This window comes from Hevea brasiliensis, unplaced genomic scaffold (genome assembly GCF_030052815.1).
Source record: "Hevea brasiliensis isolate MT/VB/25A 57/8 unplaced genomic scaffold, ASM3005281v1 Scaf1, whole genome shotgun sequence".
Lineage (NCBI taxonomy): Eukaryota > Viridiplantae > Streptophyta > Magnoliopsida > Malpighiales > Euphorbiaceae > Hevea > Hevea brasiliensis.
In genome coordinates, this window is record NW_026614585.1 from 9,344,224 (window position 1) to 9,360,878 (window position 16,655).

A 16,655-nucleotide genomic window follows, 5' to 3' on the forward strand; every position below is an offset into this window, starting at 1 on the left:
GCCTTGCACCAATTGATCCTACACAACTCAAGTTATAGCTACCCAAACTTACTGGACTCACATCCAGTCCTGCAGGGCACATTGGACAGTATATATAAAATCAATTCCCTTGGCACTATTCACTCAATTAACATGACCAAATGGTCACTAATTGCCCATTATAACCTCTTTTCACTAATACATAAACAAAATCCAAATTTTGGTGCCCAAACCTTAACTCTAACAATTTCAATTCTCTATATATATACAATCCATGAATTTAAATGCCAAAATCATATTCAATGGCAGCCATACATAACTATTATGCAATTAAATTGATGAAATCCTAGGTATCCTAAGGCTGTTGAAATTTCATGGGGCAAGTTCATGCATCTTTAATTCATTTTTCATCAAATTTTTAACTTAACTCAACTTAAATTCATGCTTAGAAGAGAGTAGAAGCAAGGAAATTGGCACTAACCTTAACTTAGTCACTTACCAAGACTTCAAAACTTCACTTTCTTCCTTTCTTTTTGCTATCCAAAGTTTGCTCTAGATGTGAGGATGAGTTTTTGCGAAGGGAAGTTAGGGTTTTGAAGTGGTTTTAGGGGTAGAACATAAGCTTGAAAGGGTGCTTCAATGGTGGTTTCTCTCTCTCTCTCTCTCTCTCTCTCTCTCTCTCTCTCTCTCTCTATAAATTCGGCTGCCCAAGGTTGAAGATGCCTGTTTAGTTTTTAAATTTTTATTTTCTTTTATTCATGTTTAAGTAGTATATAGTGATGTGTCAAAATTTAGTTGGGTGAAAATATTTTAATTGTATCATGCTTATGTCATAATTATGACTTTTATTTCATTTTCTTTTCTTTTCTTTTATACTCATTTTTAATTAAATTTTTAGTAATATTTATTCACATTTTATGTCATAATAATTATTTACTTAACTGGACAAGTTGGTCAAAAATCGTCTCTGAAGGCGAAATGACCAAAATGCCCTCCATTTGGCTTAAGGAGCCAAAACTGTCTGTACCGATTGATAAAATTCCAGAAGCATTTTCTTGGCATTCTAATACCATAGAAACCTCAATGACTCTTCTCTGGAGTCCCAAAAATTATTTCATAAATTTTTCGCCGGGTTTAGGGCTCCTAGGTTACCCAACTTTCCACTAGGTTACCTATCGCTAGGGCACCAGCTCATTTAACTTGGTTATATTTTATTTCTAAAATTTTTCTAAATTTTTCTTATTAATATTTGAGTTATTTATGACTCCTCACTATAGTCTAAATATTTTTCAAACGTTCTAGCTATCCAGACCAACACCGGTCACCGGAACAGTGGAATATACGGAATTGCTACAATAAGGGTGTTACAAGCTGATTTAATTTATGCTGTCTAATGAGCATCTTCTTCATCTGATCTCCGATCAGGGTGTAACTGGTGTCAAAACGAAGCTTGAGGAGTGTAGATCCCGATCCTTGGGTCTGATCGTCCAAAATGGCCGCCCGTTGGAAGAAAAATCACAAAAACCCCAAACTTCTCTCCTTTTGATCTCACTCATCTAGCTACTAAACGATGTCAAATTGGTCCCAAAAGAAAGCTCATGAAATAAGCTTTCCAATGACACCAAAAACGTCTTAATAGAATTTCAGATGAAGCCAGAATCACACCTGGAAAATGTCCCCCCTGCATGCATTGAAGGAGAAACACCTTGCTTTTACGCTGCTACTGGCACTGCTCCGATTGGCTGACGACTTGTTAGCATCGCTTTCTTCATCATTATCCAAGTTATGAATAATGGTGCACGATATTAAGGCTGGAGCTACAATTGCTCCTGCTTTTAGTGCTCGTGCTTACTTGCCTGTTTCATTTCGTCTCAGTTTCAGGGCAAGCCATTAGTCAATATTCTTAATTTGCAAGTTCATCTCGAGTTCATGGAGATTAGAATGAAATGGCAGAGATGATGGTGGTGTGATTGGACATGTAATCATTAGAGTCGATAGTGGATTAAGGCTTGGGTCCTTAGCTAATGGAGAAGGGAAGAGATGATGGAATGGCAAAGGAAGTGGAGGAACTGTATAGCAGAGAAGGTGGTGTTGAGACAGTACGTGTAGAAAAGTCTTTGAGGCATGAATCACTATCTTTAAGGTATTAATTGCCCCTCACTAGATTGCTGTAAGATTATGGTAATATACCTCTAAGATATAACAAAACCAAAAATCTGTAGACAATAACTTCTGAAGATTTTGTTTAAGAACTTTTTATGAACTAAATTTAGAGAGATAAGAAGAGAAAAAGAAGAATAAAAGAAGTGTATATGATTTTGAATAACTCATCCATATTTATAAATCATGAAAAATCATGGCACCTTTCTAGACAGACACATTTATCTATTGCCAACAGACACGACTATTTATTTTAAATTGATACTTCTTCTAATAGATGTTACTGTTTGTATGTAATAGACATGTCTATTTATTAATAAATACATATATTATGACACATCTCCAAACAGTTGTGATTGTTTGTATATAATAGATATGTATTTATAATAGACACATGTATTATGGCACCTCTCCTAACAAACATCTGTAGACAACAACTTCTGAAGATTTTCCTTAAAAACTTTATGAACTAGATTTAGAGAGATAAGAAGATAAGAAGAAGAAATAGAAAAAGTGTATGATTTTGAACAACTCATCCATATTTATAGATAATGAAAAGTCATGGCACCTTTTTAGACAAACACATTTGTCTATTTTCAATAAACACAACTGTTTGTTTTAAATTGACACTTCTTCTAATAGATGTGACTATTATATGTAATAGACATATCTATTTATTAACAGACACATCTGTTATGGTACCTCTATAAATAGTTATGACTGTTTGTATATAATAGACATGTCTATTTATAACAGACACATCTGTTATGGCACATCTCTTAACAATTATAACTGTTAGTGTGTAATAGACATATCTATTTATTAATAGATACATCAACTTGTTAATAAATACATTTGTTAGTAATTTAATTATAAAATTAAAATAAAATAATTACTTTATTTCACACACATACGTGCTCAGTACCATCATAGAATAATATATATTAATTCAAATATATATAATTCTATATATTTCACTTTCTTTTCACTTCTTCTCTGTTTTGTATTTTAATAATATGGGAATTCTCTCTCTACTATCTAACATATGAGCTATTTATAATAATCTCTTACTTAGCTTATTTTCAACAAGTTGTAATAAATATTATATGAAGTATTTGCTTCTCTCAATATAATGAGATTAACAAAGAGCAAAACCCCTACTATATTTTTTTACTTTGATACATAAGATTGAATCTACCTCCTTTAAATCTTTCATTTTATCTAAGATTAGATACTTCTTTGTAGCATTCACACCTTTCATATTTGTTCCAATTATAAGTATGTCATCAACATAAAAATAAATTATCACACCAAAAATCATCTATTAACATAGAATGATATAAATTTCTTGTCATGATTTCTTGTGTCTTCTTCAATGCACAAGTATTTCTGAATTTGTTCAAGAGAAAAGTCTTCTATGGTATTTAATAATTTCTTCTTATAATCATTCCAACTAGGAGAAAGATTTGCTATTATTCCTCCTACATGCAATAATTCAGGAATTGTCACTTTCAAATCTTTAATGTTTGAAACAAGGATATGTAATTCATGAACTTGATCCATAACAGACATATTATTAACCATTTGAAATTTAAAATATTTCATGATAAGAAATTTATTCGCACCTTCTTTCTTTGTGTTGTATTTGAACTCTAGCGAATTTCAGATTTCCTTTGTAGACTTGACAAAGGTAAACAGATCATACAATCTATCTGAAAAGTTGTTGAGAATATGACCTCTGCATAACAATTATCTTCTTCACTATTTTTTCGATCTACTTTCACTTGTTCAGAATCTTTTCGTGTTGGTGGCAAAATAGTAGGCAAACTTGGATCAAATATATAAGAAATATTTAATGCAGTAATTAAGAATAGCATCTTATCTTTTCAGTGAACATAATTTGTTCCATCAAAACGATCAAGTTTTACAAACTCTTGATTTATCACAAAAATAGCCTTGACCTTCATTGTTATTAATACCTTAAAATTATTAAGACAATGGGTGTAAAATAGGCTTTGAGGCACGATAAATTACTAGTTTTAAAAAAATCTTGCCCCCACTAAATTGCTGCAAGGTTATGGTAATATATATTCAGAATACAATAAAGTCAGAAATCTGCAGGTAGCAACTTTTGAAAATTTCCCTTAAAAACTTTTTATGAACTGGATTTAGGGAGACAAGAAGAGAAGAAGAAGAAATAGAAGAAGTGTATATAATTTTGAATAGTTTATCCATATTTATAGATAATAAAAAATCATGGCACTTTTTTAGACAGACACATCTATTTATTTCCAACAGACACGGCTGTTTATTTTGAATTGGCACTTCTTCTAATAGATGTAACTGTCTATGTGTAATAAACATGTTTACTTATTAATAGACATATATATTATAAACAGTTGTGACTGTTTGTGTGTAATAGATATGTTTGCTTATAACAGAGACATCTGTTATGGCACCTCTCCTAACGATTGCAACTGTTTGGAGATAATAGACATTTTTATTTATTAAAAGACATAAATACTTATTAACAAACACACTTGTTAGTAATTTAATTATAAAATTAAAATAAAATAATTATTTTATTTTACACACATATGTGCCAAGTGCCATCATAAAATATATCTATTTATTTAAATATATATAATTCTATATATTTCACTTTCTTTTCACTTCTTCCTTCTTTTATATTTTAACAATGTGAGAATTCTCTCTCTCTACTATCTAACATACAAGCTATTTATAACAGGCAGTGGTATGATTGGACGTGCAATCATTCAAAGCTCGAATCTCCAGTACGAGATCTATCACTTACTGATTAAGCTTCAATCTCATGTATTACCCTTCAGTGGAAGCCCTCAAGGACTAGGTTATGTATAATAAGGCTATATCATGTTATGTGATACTAAGAGACCATTGTAGAAGCAATTAAGAGAGAAGTCATGAAAAAATTATTGGCTAATTTTTAGCGAGTTCTGGTACTAAGTATTTTTTCCCTCTCTCTCTTATTAGTTAATGCTCTATGTTTAAATTTGAGATTGAGATGCATTAAAATTATTAATTTGGGGATTCTCTATTTTTATTTGTTTGCTTGATAATGATTGAGATGCATTAAAATGGTGAAAAAAAAAGATTAGGTGCACTAGGAGAGAATTCAGATAATTTTTTATCGAAAATAAGATCTCATTAATGAAAGCAAATGTACATGGACCAAAGCCCTATTACAACAAGAAACCCAGCTCAACACTAACACCCAAGCTCATGAAAGGAGGCTTAAGACCATTACAATAGAACCCTATGACAAATAGGTGTTTGACTCGACACAATATTTCAGAGCAAATCACTATCGCCACCAATATGGAAACCATCATCGGCCAAATGGGACTATAAGCAGTACTCATGAAGTAGAACATAGGAGAACTTAAAGGATGACGCAAGGCCAAAAATAGTCAACCCATACCCAAATAGAGTTCTCTTGAACTAATCACATCCATCATTGTAGATGGATCAGCTAGGAATCAAGCAATTATAGAAACAAAGCTAAGAACCATGGATTTGCCAATGAACATCAAGGAGATGCAAGACAAGTTGGGAAGGCATGGAAAAATTCGGCTTCAAATCTCATTCATCCATCAGAACTCAGTGACCGATCAGAGCCACCACAACCTATGAGGAGCCAGCTAGCATGGAGAACCCATGGAGAGTCTTCATTAATTAGAAACAAGCAGATCTTCATAAAAATCCCCACCAAAAGCTCATGATATGCGGCCAAACTCAAGCTAAAGAAGATAAAACTATATACCAACAAAAACGAGGAGGGGGGAGCGATCCACCTCTAGATTGGGGAAGGAGGGACTATCCCTCGCCCTCCTGGCAGCAGAGGATAAAAAATGCATTGAACAGAAGAAAACTAATAGAGAAGAGATTTCTCTCACTGAAAAGGGAGAGAGTTTGGATTGAGCTCATACAATTGAATATTTTCATATATATATGTGGCATTGTTTGAAGGAAAAAAAAAGCAATGTGTGATAGTTGAGTAGTAGTTTTCATGGAAAATTAGGATATTTTTATCATTTCATAATATTCTCCTTATTTTAACTGAGCCCTAAACCCTTTGACTATCGAATTTTATTAAGGAATGTTAATAGAATGGCTAATTAATTTTATTTTGGATAAGTAAGGACATTTTAATTGGATTAAAGAATTTTAGAAACTAAGAGTATGTTTGGGAAGGGAGGAAAGTAAGAGGAAAAAAAAAAAAAAGGCAAAAAAATAATTTTTTTTTTTTTTTTTTTTTTTGGATGAAAGAAAAAAAAAAGGGAAAAAAAATTTAAAAAAAAAAAAAAATTTTTTTTTTTTTTTTTCTTCTCTCCAAAATAAAATAGAAAAAAAAAAAAAAAATAAAAAAAAAAAAATTAATACAATATTTTTTTTTTTTTTTTTAATTAAAATTTTTTAATTTTTTTTTTAAATATATTTTTTTTTTTTTTTTTTATTACCAAAAAAAAAAAAAAAAAATTTTTTTTTTTTTTTTTTTTTTTTTGTTTTTTTTTTTTTTTTCCTTTTTTCTTTTCCTTCCCAAATACAGTGTAACTAATTAATTTTTACAAAACTCATGTATCTCATACCAATGTATCATTAAAAAAAAGCAAAAACAAATTAAGATCATCAGCTATTCATTGTTAATGGTGAATCCCCAAATTACCCTCCCAAAACTTCGAAAACCCTTTCCATGTCATCTCTTTTGCGGTCTCCCTCAAATTCACACACGCATACACAAAGGCACAGATCTAAGAGAGAACTGAAAAACCCCTTGTTCTCTCTCTCTTCTCTCCGATCTGCTTCTGATTATTTGTTTCTCTGAAATTGACATTAGCTGTTCCTTGCCCTTTCACTCGAATCTAATAGCGTTGGTGATTCATTGTAGATGCGATTGGGTTCCTTTTCTTGATCTGATCAGATCTAAGGTAAATTTTTCTCGTATTTCTTTGAATCTGATTTTTGTATTAAAGTAGTGGATCCTGTTGGATCTATTTTCCATTTCACTTCCACCTTTTGGTTGCACGGAAAATAATGGAAATTTTCGAATTTCGGAAATGAAAAGTTAAATACGGGGTTTACGATAATTCTCTGAAATTGATTTGAGTTTGTTTTTTTTTTTTTTTTTTATTCTGGAAGAGTTTATTTTGGTTGATTATAGAAGATGTTAACGAAGTTTGAGACGAAGAGTAATAGAGTTAAGGGACTGAGTTTCCACAGTAAGAGACCGTGGATCCTTGCGAGTCTCCATAGTGGCGTGATCCAGCTATGGGACTACCGAATGGGGACATTAATTGATAGGTTTGATGAGCACGACGGGCCTGTTCGCGGAGTTCATTTCCACAAATCTCAGCCTCTATTTGTATCTGGAGGTGCGGGAATTGTTAAATTCTCTTTAGCATTTGATTTGTTTATGCAGATTTTTGTGCCTTATCGCATTGCTGGAATAACAGGATAATGGATCGTTTGTGTTAATGCTGTTTTTAGTTGAAATCTTAGTTACTGATTGGATAATATTAGGGCTATATTTGTCATGTCACTTGTGATAGAGTTTACACTAGATCTAGGTGATTTGTGCTCAGGTTGGTTGAATTCTGCTTGCCCTTTTAGGGAATAATCATTTGGTAATATCGTTGCAGCTATAAAATGTTTCAACTTAGCTTCAAGAACCTGATTGCTTCACTTAACTCCAAAGAGAACATTCCGGGTCTTCTTTTTTTTTTTTTGTGTTTGGTACCTGGCATTTAAATTCAATGTGCCAATATATAGTTGAAAGTTGTAGGTATGCTTGTAGCTATTTTAAATCTGGATGTGATAGTCAGTATTTGCATGTATGTTAGTAAACACAAATGCATGCCTTTCGTCAAGGTTAGATCTAAAATATGAGTTAAATATTGAGTCTGTCTTTTGCAGTTTTAGATCAGCTATTAATGTGTTTGAAATTTTGTACCTAAAATTTTTGAAGCTTCCCATAGATTGACTAGAAAATTTCAGTTTGGAATGTTGAACTGGAGTACTTGTTTGCCTTATTTTCAAATATAGGTTACCTATTTCTGAGTTATTGATTGTTCTGCAGGTGATGATTACAAGATTAAAGTTTGGAACTACAAGATGCATAGGTGTCTGTTTACACTTCTTGGACACCTTGATTACATCCGTACTGTTCAGTTTCATCATGAGTACCCATGGATCGTGAGTGCCAGTGATGACCAGACCATCCGTATTTGGAATTGGCAGTCACGTACTTGCATTTCTGTGTTGACGGGCCACAATCATTATGTAATGTGCGCCTCATTCCATCCTAAAGAAGACCTTGTTGTTTCGGCCTCTCTAGATCAGACTGTTCGTGTTTGGGATATTGGTGCCCTGAGAAAGAAAACTGTGTCCCCTGCTGATGACATTCTGCGCTTGAGTCAGATGAACACGGATCTTTTTGGTGGGGTTGATGCTGTTGTTAAGTATGTCTTGGAAGGTCATGATCGAGGAGTGAACTGGGCTGCATTCCACCCTACCCTTCCCTTGATTGTCTCAGGAGCAGATGATCGTCAGGTGAAATTGTGGCGCATGAATGGTAAGTTGGTAACCATTATGACATGTTCCCTAATTCCCATCACCTTTTATCCCTTAATGCTATTTTATTGTGTATCTTTAGAATCCTTATAAACAGCTTTCTCATTGTGTCTGAATTGAGGCTCCTTAAGTTCTAGTTGCGTCTATTTTTGGGAGTTCAAATATGAAGCTACCAGATGCCCCTTTACTCTTCATTTGCTTTTATTACTCTTCATGTCCGTTTACACACATTCTTTTGTTGTTTTGTTTTTAGACACAAAGGCTTGGGAAGTGGACACATTGAGAGGACACATGAATAATGTGTCATGCGTTATGTTCCATGCCAAACAGGATATCATTGTTTCAAATTCTGAGGATAAAAGCATTCGTGTTTGGGATGTAACTAAACGAACTGGAGTTCAGACTTTCCGTCGAGAGCATGACCGGTTCTGGATCCTTGCTTCTCACCCTGAGATGAATCTCCTTGCTGCAGGTCATGACAGCGGCATGATTGTTTTTAAATTAGAAAGAGAACGGCCTGCTTTTGCTGTGAGTGGTGATTCTTTGTTCTATGCCAAAGATCGCTTTTTGCGGTTCTTTGAGTTTTCAACTCAAAGAGATACGCAAGTTATTCCCATCCGGCGACCTGGTACCACCAGCCTGAACCAAAGTCCAAGGACACTTTCTTACAGCCCTACAGAGAATGCTGTTCTTATTTGCTCAGATGTGGATGGTGGATCGTATGAGTTGTATGTCATACCTAAAGACAGCATTGGGAGGGGTGATACTGTGCAGGAGGCAAAGAGGGGTGCTGGGGGATCAGCCATTTTTGTGGCTCGAAATAGATTTGCGGTGCTTGAAAAAAGTAGCAACCAAGTCTTAGTCAAAAACTTGAAGAATGAAGTTGTTAAAAAGAGTGGTCTCCCCATTGCTGCAGATGCAATATTCTATGCTGGGACGGGTAACTTGCTTTGCAGAGCAGAGGATAGAGTAGTCATATTTGATCTCCAGCAAAGGCTCGTTCTTGGGGATCTTCAAACACCTTTTGTCAAATATGTTGTTTGGTCTAATGACATGGAGAGTGTTGCCTTACTCAGCAAACATGCCATCATCATTGCTAGCAAGAAGCTTGTGCACCAGTGCACTCTTCATGAGACAATCCGTGTAAAGAGTGGAGCCTGGGATGATAATGGTGTCTTCATTTATACAACTTTAAATCACATAAAATACTGCCTGCCTAATGGGGATAGTGGCATAATCAGAACTCTTGATGTTCCAATATACATCACAAAAGTTTCTGGAAATACCATATTTTGCTTGGAACGGGATGGAAAAACTAGAGCTATTGTCATTGATGCAACAGAATATATCTTCAAACTCTCTCTTTTGAGGAAAAAATATGATCATGTTATGAGTATGATTAGGAACTCTCAGCTCTGTGGGCAGGCAATGATTGCTTATTTGCAGCAGAAGGGTTTTCCTGAAGTTGCTTTGCACTTTGTGAAGGATGAGAGAACTCGATTTAATTTGGCCCTCGAGAGTGGAAATATTCAGATTGCTGTTGCTTCAGCAAAGGAAATTGATGAGAAAGATCACTGGTATAGATTGGGAGTGGAAGCGCTTCGCCAAGGTAATGCTGGTATTGTTGAATATGCCTACCAAAGGACTAAAAATTTTGAGAGGTTGTCTTTCCTTTATCTCATAACTGGGAATCTGGAAAAGCTTACCAAGATGCTGAAAATTGCTGAAGTCAAGAATGATGTCATGGGTCAGTTTCACAATTCCCTGTATTTGGGTGATGTTCAAGAGCGTGTCAAGATCTTAGAGAATGCTGGTCATTTGCCACTTGCTTATGTAACTGCTAAAGTACATGGGCTAGAGGATGTTGCTGAACATCTGGCTGCTGAGTTAGGAGATAATGTTCCATCTGTGCCAGAGGGTAAAGTGCCCTCCCTTCTGATGCCTCCAGTTCCTGTTATGCGTGGTGGTGATTGGCCCCTTCTGAGAGTCATGAAAGGTATTTTTGAAGGTGGACTTGATAATATGGGCAGAGGTGGTGCTGATGAAGATGAAGACACTGGTGAAGTAGGTGAAGGTGATTGGGGCGGGCTGGATATTGTTGATGAGGATGGCTTACAAAATGGGGATGTTACAGCAATTTTGGAGGATGGGGAAGTGGCTGAAGAAAATGAAGAGGAAGGAGGATGGGAACTTGAAGACTTGGAGCTTCCCCCTGAGGCAGACACACCAAGGGCTTCAGTCAGTGCTCGCTCTTCAGTTTTTGTGGCACCAACTCCTGGTATGCCTGTAAGCCAGATTTGGATCCAGAGATCATCACTTGCTGCTGAACATGCTGCAGCAGGCAATTTTGATACTGCTATGCGATTGCTCAACAGGCAACTTGGAATTCGAAATTTCATTCCTTTGAGATCCATGTTTCTGGATCTTCATTCAGGTAGCCATTCATATTTGCGTGCATTTTCATCTACTCCAGTGATATCACTGGCTGTTGAACGAGGATGGAATGAGTCTGCTAGCCCTAATGTGAGGGGCCCTCCAGCGTTGGTATTCAATTTCTCACAGTTGGAGGAGAAGCTGAAGGCTGGTTACAGAGCCACAACAGGAGGGAAATTCACAGAGGCACTTAGAGTCTTTCTCAGCATTCTTCACACAATTCCTTTAATTGTTGTTGAATCAAGGAGAGAGGTTGATGAAGTCAAGGAATTGATTATAATTGTCAAAGAATATGTTCTAGGTCTGCAGATGGAGCTTAAAAGGAGGGAAATGAAAGACAATCCAGTCCGCCAACAGGAGCTAGCTGCCTACTTCACCCACTGCAACCTTCAGATGCCTCATTTAAGGCTTGCTTTGCAAAATGCAATGACTGTTTGCTACAAGGCAAGGAACCTTGCTACTGCAGCTAACTTTGCCAGGCGGCTTTTGGAGACAAACCCCACAATTGAGAACCAGGCAAAGACCGCCAGACAAGTGTTGCAAGCTGCAGAAAGGAATATGACAGATGCTGCTGAGCTGAATTACGATTTTAGAAACCCATTTGTGACATGTGGTGCAACATATGTTCCGATTTACCGAGGACAAAAGGATGTCTCTTGCCCATATTGTAGTTCACGGTTTGTGCCAAGCCAAGAAGGGAAGCTGTGTACTGTTTGTGATCTTGCAGTTGTTGGAGCAGATGCTTCAGGGTTGCTCTGTTCTCCTTCCCAGATACGATGATTGAGGTGCTGAATCAAGAGGATTTTTCAATTATTTTTCATCTCATCTTATTAGCAGCAAAAGCAGAAGTGGTCATCTTGATTGTTTCATGTCTGCAGGGAAAAAGGTAAGAGATAATATAGAAGAGTTAAGTGCCCAGTCAATTTGTTTGTGCCGTCTCCTTTTCTTTGCTTTATTCTCTGAATCTTCTTCACTTCTTTTTGCTTAGTTGATTATGATTTTCTATGTAATAAACAACTCGAGAATTTTGACTTGGGCTATTCTTGTTATATGTTCATTGACAAGAATAGTCAAGTGTTCTTGTTAAATTAGATAATCTTTATAGGCAGGACAAATTACTTCAGTGTATGCAGATGCCATCCCATTTGGCAAATTTGCTTACTTGTGTCTATTGGTTGGCAGTGAAATTAATTTTTCTGGTTTCAATAATCAACTTCTTGTATGTTTTCAGCTCTATTTCACCGCATTTTCATCTTCATCTTCTTATTGTTCATAATCCTGTTAGGCTCACCAGATTTTGGAGTTTTGCATGTCTGCAAATATATACATTATACGGCTTCAGAGAGAGCTTCATTAAGTCTTTTGATTTTTTTTTTATTGGAAATGCTCGAAATTATATCTACCTCCCAGCAAGCAAATCTTAACCAGCTGAATCGTGTTCTGAATGACATTCTCTTAGCCAGAAAAAAGTAGCCTCGTCCACCGTCTCTGCTCAATCGAAGTAATAATAGAAGAGCTAGAAATTTTGAAGCTTTACCGGGGGTGGGCAAGCTCACTGGCCATCCCTATACATGGAGGGACTGGACGCTAGATAGGGGTGTCGGTTAGGGATGTGCAATTTCAGTTTGGTGTAATTCTTTATTATTTCGGCTTTAGTTTGGTATAGATTTTCATTCTTTGGTTCTGATTCAATTCTCGGTATAATTTTTTATTCTTTGATTCTGATTCGATTATTGGTTCTGAAAATAATTTTATGTAATTATTTTATTAAAAAATTATATTTAATTAGTATTTAAGTTTTGAATTGAGTTATTAATACATAATATATTATATATTATATCTTTTAATTATTTCTAAATTATATAATTTTTAATTATAAGGTGCATATATAATTTAGCATTGAATATATTATATAATATAATAGTGTATGTTATATAATATATATTTTAATTATTTATTATTAATTATATAATATTTAATTATTAATATATTTATAACTGAAATTATTAAGAAAATATAGAGAATGAAATATAATATTAGGTTGTATTTAGTTTATAATTATATACACATATAAATATATATAATTATACTGAAAATATATAATATATTTAAAAAAATATAGAAAAATATATATAAAAATTCGGTTCTTGATTTTATACGGTTTCTGTTCAGTTATTGATAAAGAATCAGAATCGAATTAAAAATATCAAAATAATTTCTGTTTGATACGATTTTTATTAATTTAATGTAGTTCTTCAATTTGATTCTTATTGATTTAATGTAGTTCTTCAACTTGATTTGAGACCCTCGATAATCATGGACAACCCTAGCGTCATAAACATCCCACGAGGTACCTAATCCAAGAAAATGAAGACTCGTAGAGCAAAGACCACCTCCAACGGCATAAGCTTGCATGGCCACCGAAAGCTAACGACATCAACACAACTATACCACCCACAGCAACAGGTCAAAGGATACTTTCACCATTTGTGTAGATCTACTCAAAGAGCCATGAACAAAACCTATTTACCTATTTACAGCGATCCAATTACGGGAGGGTGAATCCACTAAGCTAGGCCAAGGGTGGGGCTTCTTCTCAGTAGGGGAAACCTCTAAGCAAACAGGGAGAGCAAGTAAGAAAACCAGAGAAATTTCTCTCTCTAGAAAAGCTATAGAGAGAGAGAGAGAGAGAGAGAGAGAGAGAATATTACATTCTCTTTGAATCTCTGCAATAAAGATGTGATTAGTTGGTTGCTAATTAATTATATCGATGATCAACATCACCGTTGCTCTCATTTTGAATTTTTAATTTCGATTTAGACATGAGTAAATTCAATTGCATTACAATTTTTTCCTCAAAAGTTAAAATTATAACAAAATGACTCTTTATTTTGACTAAATAAATAAATGACTTTAAAAATATTCATGAAACATAAACATATTATCATCAACTATTTAATGTAAAGTAATCCAATACATATAAATAATTAAATATAGTCTCAATATTAATTAAATTTAAAATGTATTTTATGTTAAATTAACGTGTTAATAATATTAATATTTTATTAATAAACTCTAATTAAATTTAAATTGTAAAGATGACTTTTTTACTCAGTTAAGGATTTAGTCTTAGCTTGTCAAAATTGCTTTCAACTTGAATTAAGTTCAATCTCAGCCTCATTTTAGTCTAGTTAAATTTTTATAAAGTCAAATTTTGAGTAGTTTTATTCATTTTATAGCTCTAATAACTATAAGTGTTAAGTTTAGCGATTAATGGGATGTTACACATCTAATCACTTAATAGAGTCAGATTTAAATTTTTAATTTTTTTAATTTTCTACTCAAAAAATTAAAATTATAAAATTTAAAATTATATAAATTTTATTATACTTAAAATAATAAATTTAAAATTAAATAATTTTAATTAAATGAATCAACTCAGGACTTTAATTTTAAATTAACTTGCGAACCTATTAAATAAATGAGTTTGCATGTCTTCATGCATCAATTAACTTATTTAGAAAATAAATCAAGTGGAATCTCAAATAAGTGATATGAAATTTGATTTAACTATACCCTAATTATTATGAGCCTATTTAATATTATTATTGAGATTACTGTTAAAAAAATATTTTTTTAAATATATTAATTAAATAATATTAAAAATAATTTAAAATTAAATTTAATAAATTTTAATTATAAAAATAATATAATAATAAAATAATTTTTTTCAAACCCTTTTTTTCAAAAACAAATAAAATAATGTGTTTCTACCTTCAAACTCAAACTGGTACTACTGTGCTGGGATTGGGGTACTGAGGACAATCATAGTAAGTAATTTAAAATAATTTGCATAAAGATTCCAAGTGGCTAAAGGTGATTGGTTCCGAATACGTGTACAAAAGGCAAGGAAAGCCACATGATACAGTACGTGTAACTTCCATAAAGAACGCAAGGCCAAAACGATAAAATGGAATCATCAAGAAAACAACCTCAGAAATCAGAATCCCACCGCAAACAAATCGACGTTAAACTCAGGATCACTGCACCCCCGATGGCCAAGCAATCCACCTCTCACTCAGCCGCGGCGATCACCGCCATCGCCGCCGCTGAATCACTATTCCAAGACGATCTTGTTTTTCTTGACGAGCAGGAAGCAAATGATCTTAGTTACTGGGAACTCGTTAACCCATCTGATGCTGACTCCGATACTGAATCTCTACATAGCCTCGAAAATGGGTTCCTTTCTTGGTACTCTTTAAAACCCTCTTCACCACCAAAATCACCAATTATCAACCAAGAAATTCAAACCCTGGAGGCTCGCCAAGATCAAGATCTCGTTGTTGATGTGAATTTTCAAGACGATCATGTCAAATATTGTCATGAAAGTGACTATAGTCGTTATCAGCGTGAGGCAGGGCCTATAATTTTCTCTGGTGTGGCTTACGGACTGGCTGACGCTGATGCTGATGAGTTGGAGGAGCAGGAGGAAGACGACGAGGAGGTTGGTGATGAAGATGGGTTTGGGCTGGATGATGAACTCGTTCCATGGCACGTGAGCGCGAAGTTAGGAAGGCAGAGGATGAGGAAGTTGGGGAAGAGGGTGTTTGCTAAAATGGGGAATTCCAAGCGGAATCCATTTTCGTATGTGAAGCCAGGGTGTGTCCGAGGCAAGCATGGACTGGGGATTAAGGCTTGAAGAATCTAACCCTTCGATTGAAGGTAATTTGGGGAAAACCTGATCTTGAAATGGAATTCTTTTCCATTAAATGTTTAAATCATTATCTGGGATAGTTGTTTAGGTGTAAGTAATTGAATTACTAGGGTTTATTCAGGTTTTTCCTTTTGGGTTCTCCTCATTGGATGACTAAATATGGGTTCTATTGTTCGACTTATTTCTATTCAATATAGATTTTATGATCCATATGGTTTCCTAGTGTCTGTGCGTTGATTGAGTGGCTCAAATGAAACCCAAATTGAACTATTTTGATCATATGTTCTTGGGAATGTTAATAGCAATTTTTACTGGACATTGCACCACAACTGTTAGAAGGTAAACAGAGAACTTTGTGAAGAAATTGCTTTAGAAGATATGATCTTGAAATGTGTATATGCTGGATACTGATTTGGTTAGCAGATTAATTGCTATTGTTGAACTAAATGGGTGTTGGGTGATTGAATTTTGAGGTTTAACGTAATTAGTTCTGGGGAAATTTTTATGAGATGTGTGTGAGACGTTGAAGTTGAGGACTCAAATGAACTCTTTTAATCATTTGGGCCACCCAAGTTTGATTCATAGGTTCATAGCTGCTTCAAGACAAGAGTGATAAATAGTAATATTACAGTAATCAGTATTAATTTGCGCTTTTATGAAGAGAATTTTGATTCCTGTGAGATGATTGCTTGTCTGTGAAAAGCATTAGGTTGTGATGCTTGAAAATGATTAGATCTTGGGGCCAGAAATCCTATATGGG

General features: G+C 34.4%; 2 protein-coding genes across 3 annotated transcripts; both read left to right on the forward strand.

Annotated features, from left to right (window-relative positions):
* The first annotated feature begins 6,881 nt into the window (after positions 1-6,881).
* LOC110651658 (coatomer subunit alpha-1) lies at positions 6,882-12,390 on the forward strand. 2 transcript variants are annotated; one of them, XM_058141408.1, is made up of 4 exons: positions 6,882-7,106; positions 7,318-7,550; positions 8,255-8,749; positions 9,002-12,390. In XM_058141408.1, exons 2-4 carry the CDS (start codon positions 7,343-7,345, stop codon positions 11,959-11,961), a joined length of 3,663 nt encoding a protein of 1,220 aa, XP_057997391.1. In that variant the 5' UTR covers positions 6,882-7,106; positions 7,318-7,342; the 3' UTR covers positions 11,962-12,390. The 2 variants fall into 2 exon arrangements, with proteins under 2 accessions (XP_057997391.1, XP_057997392.1); XM_058141409.1 differs by lacking the exon at positions 7,318-7,550.
* A 2,733-nt stretch (positions 12,391-15,123) lies between these two features.
* On the forward strand, positions 15,124-16,105 carry LOC110651659 (uncharacterized). Its single transcript, XM_021807060.2, has one exon. It carries the CDS (start codon positions 15,152-15,154, stop codon positions 15,878-15,880), a length of 729 nt encoding a protein of 242 aa, XP_021662752.2. The 5' UTR covers positions 15,124-15,151; the 3' UTR covers positions 15,881-16,105.
* Positions 16,106-16,655: the final 550 nt, after the last annotated feature.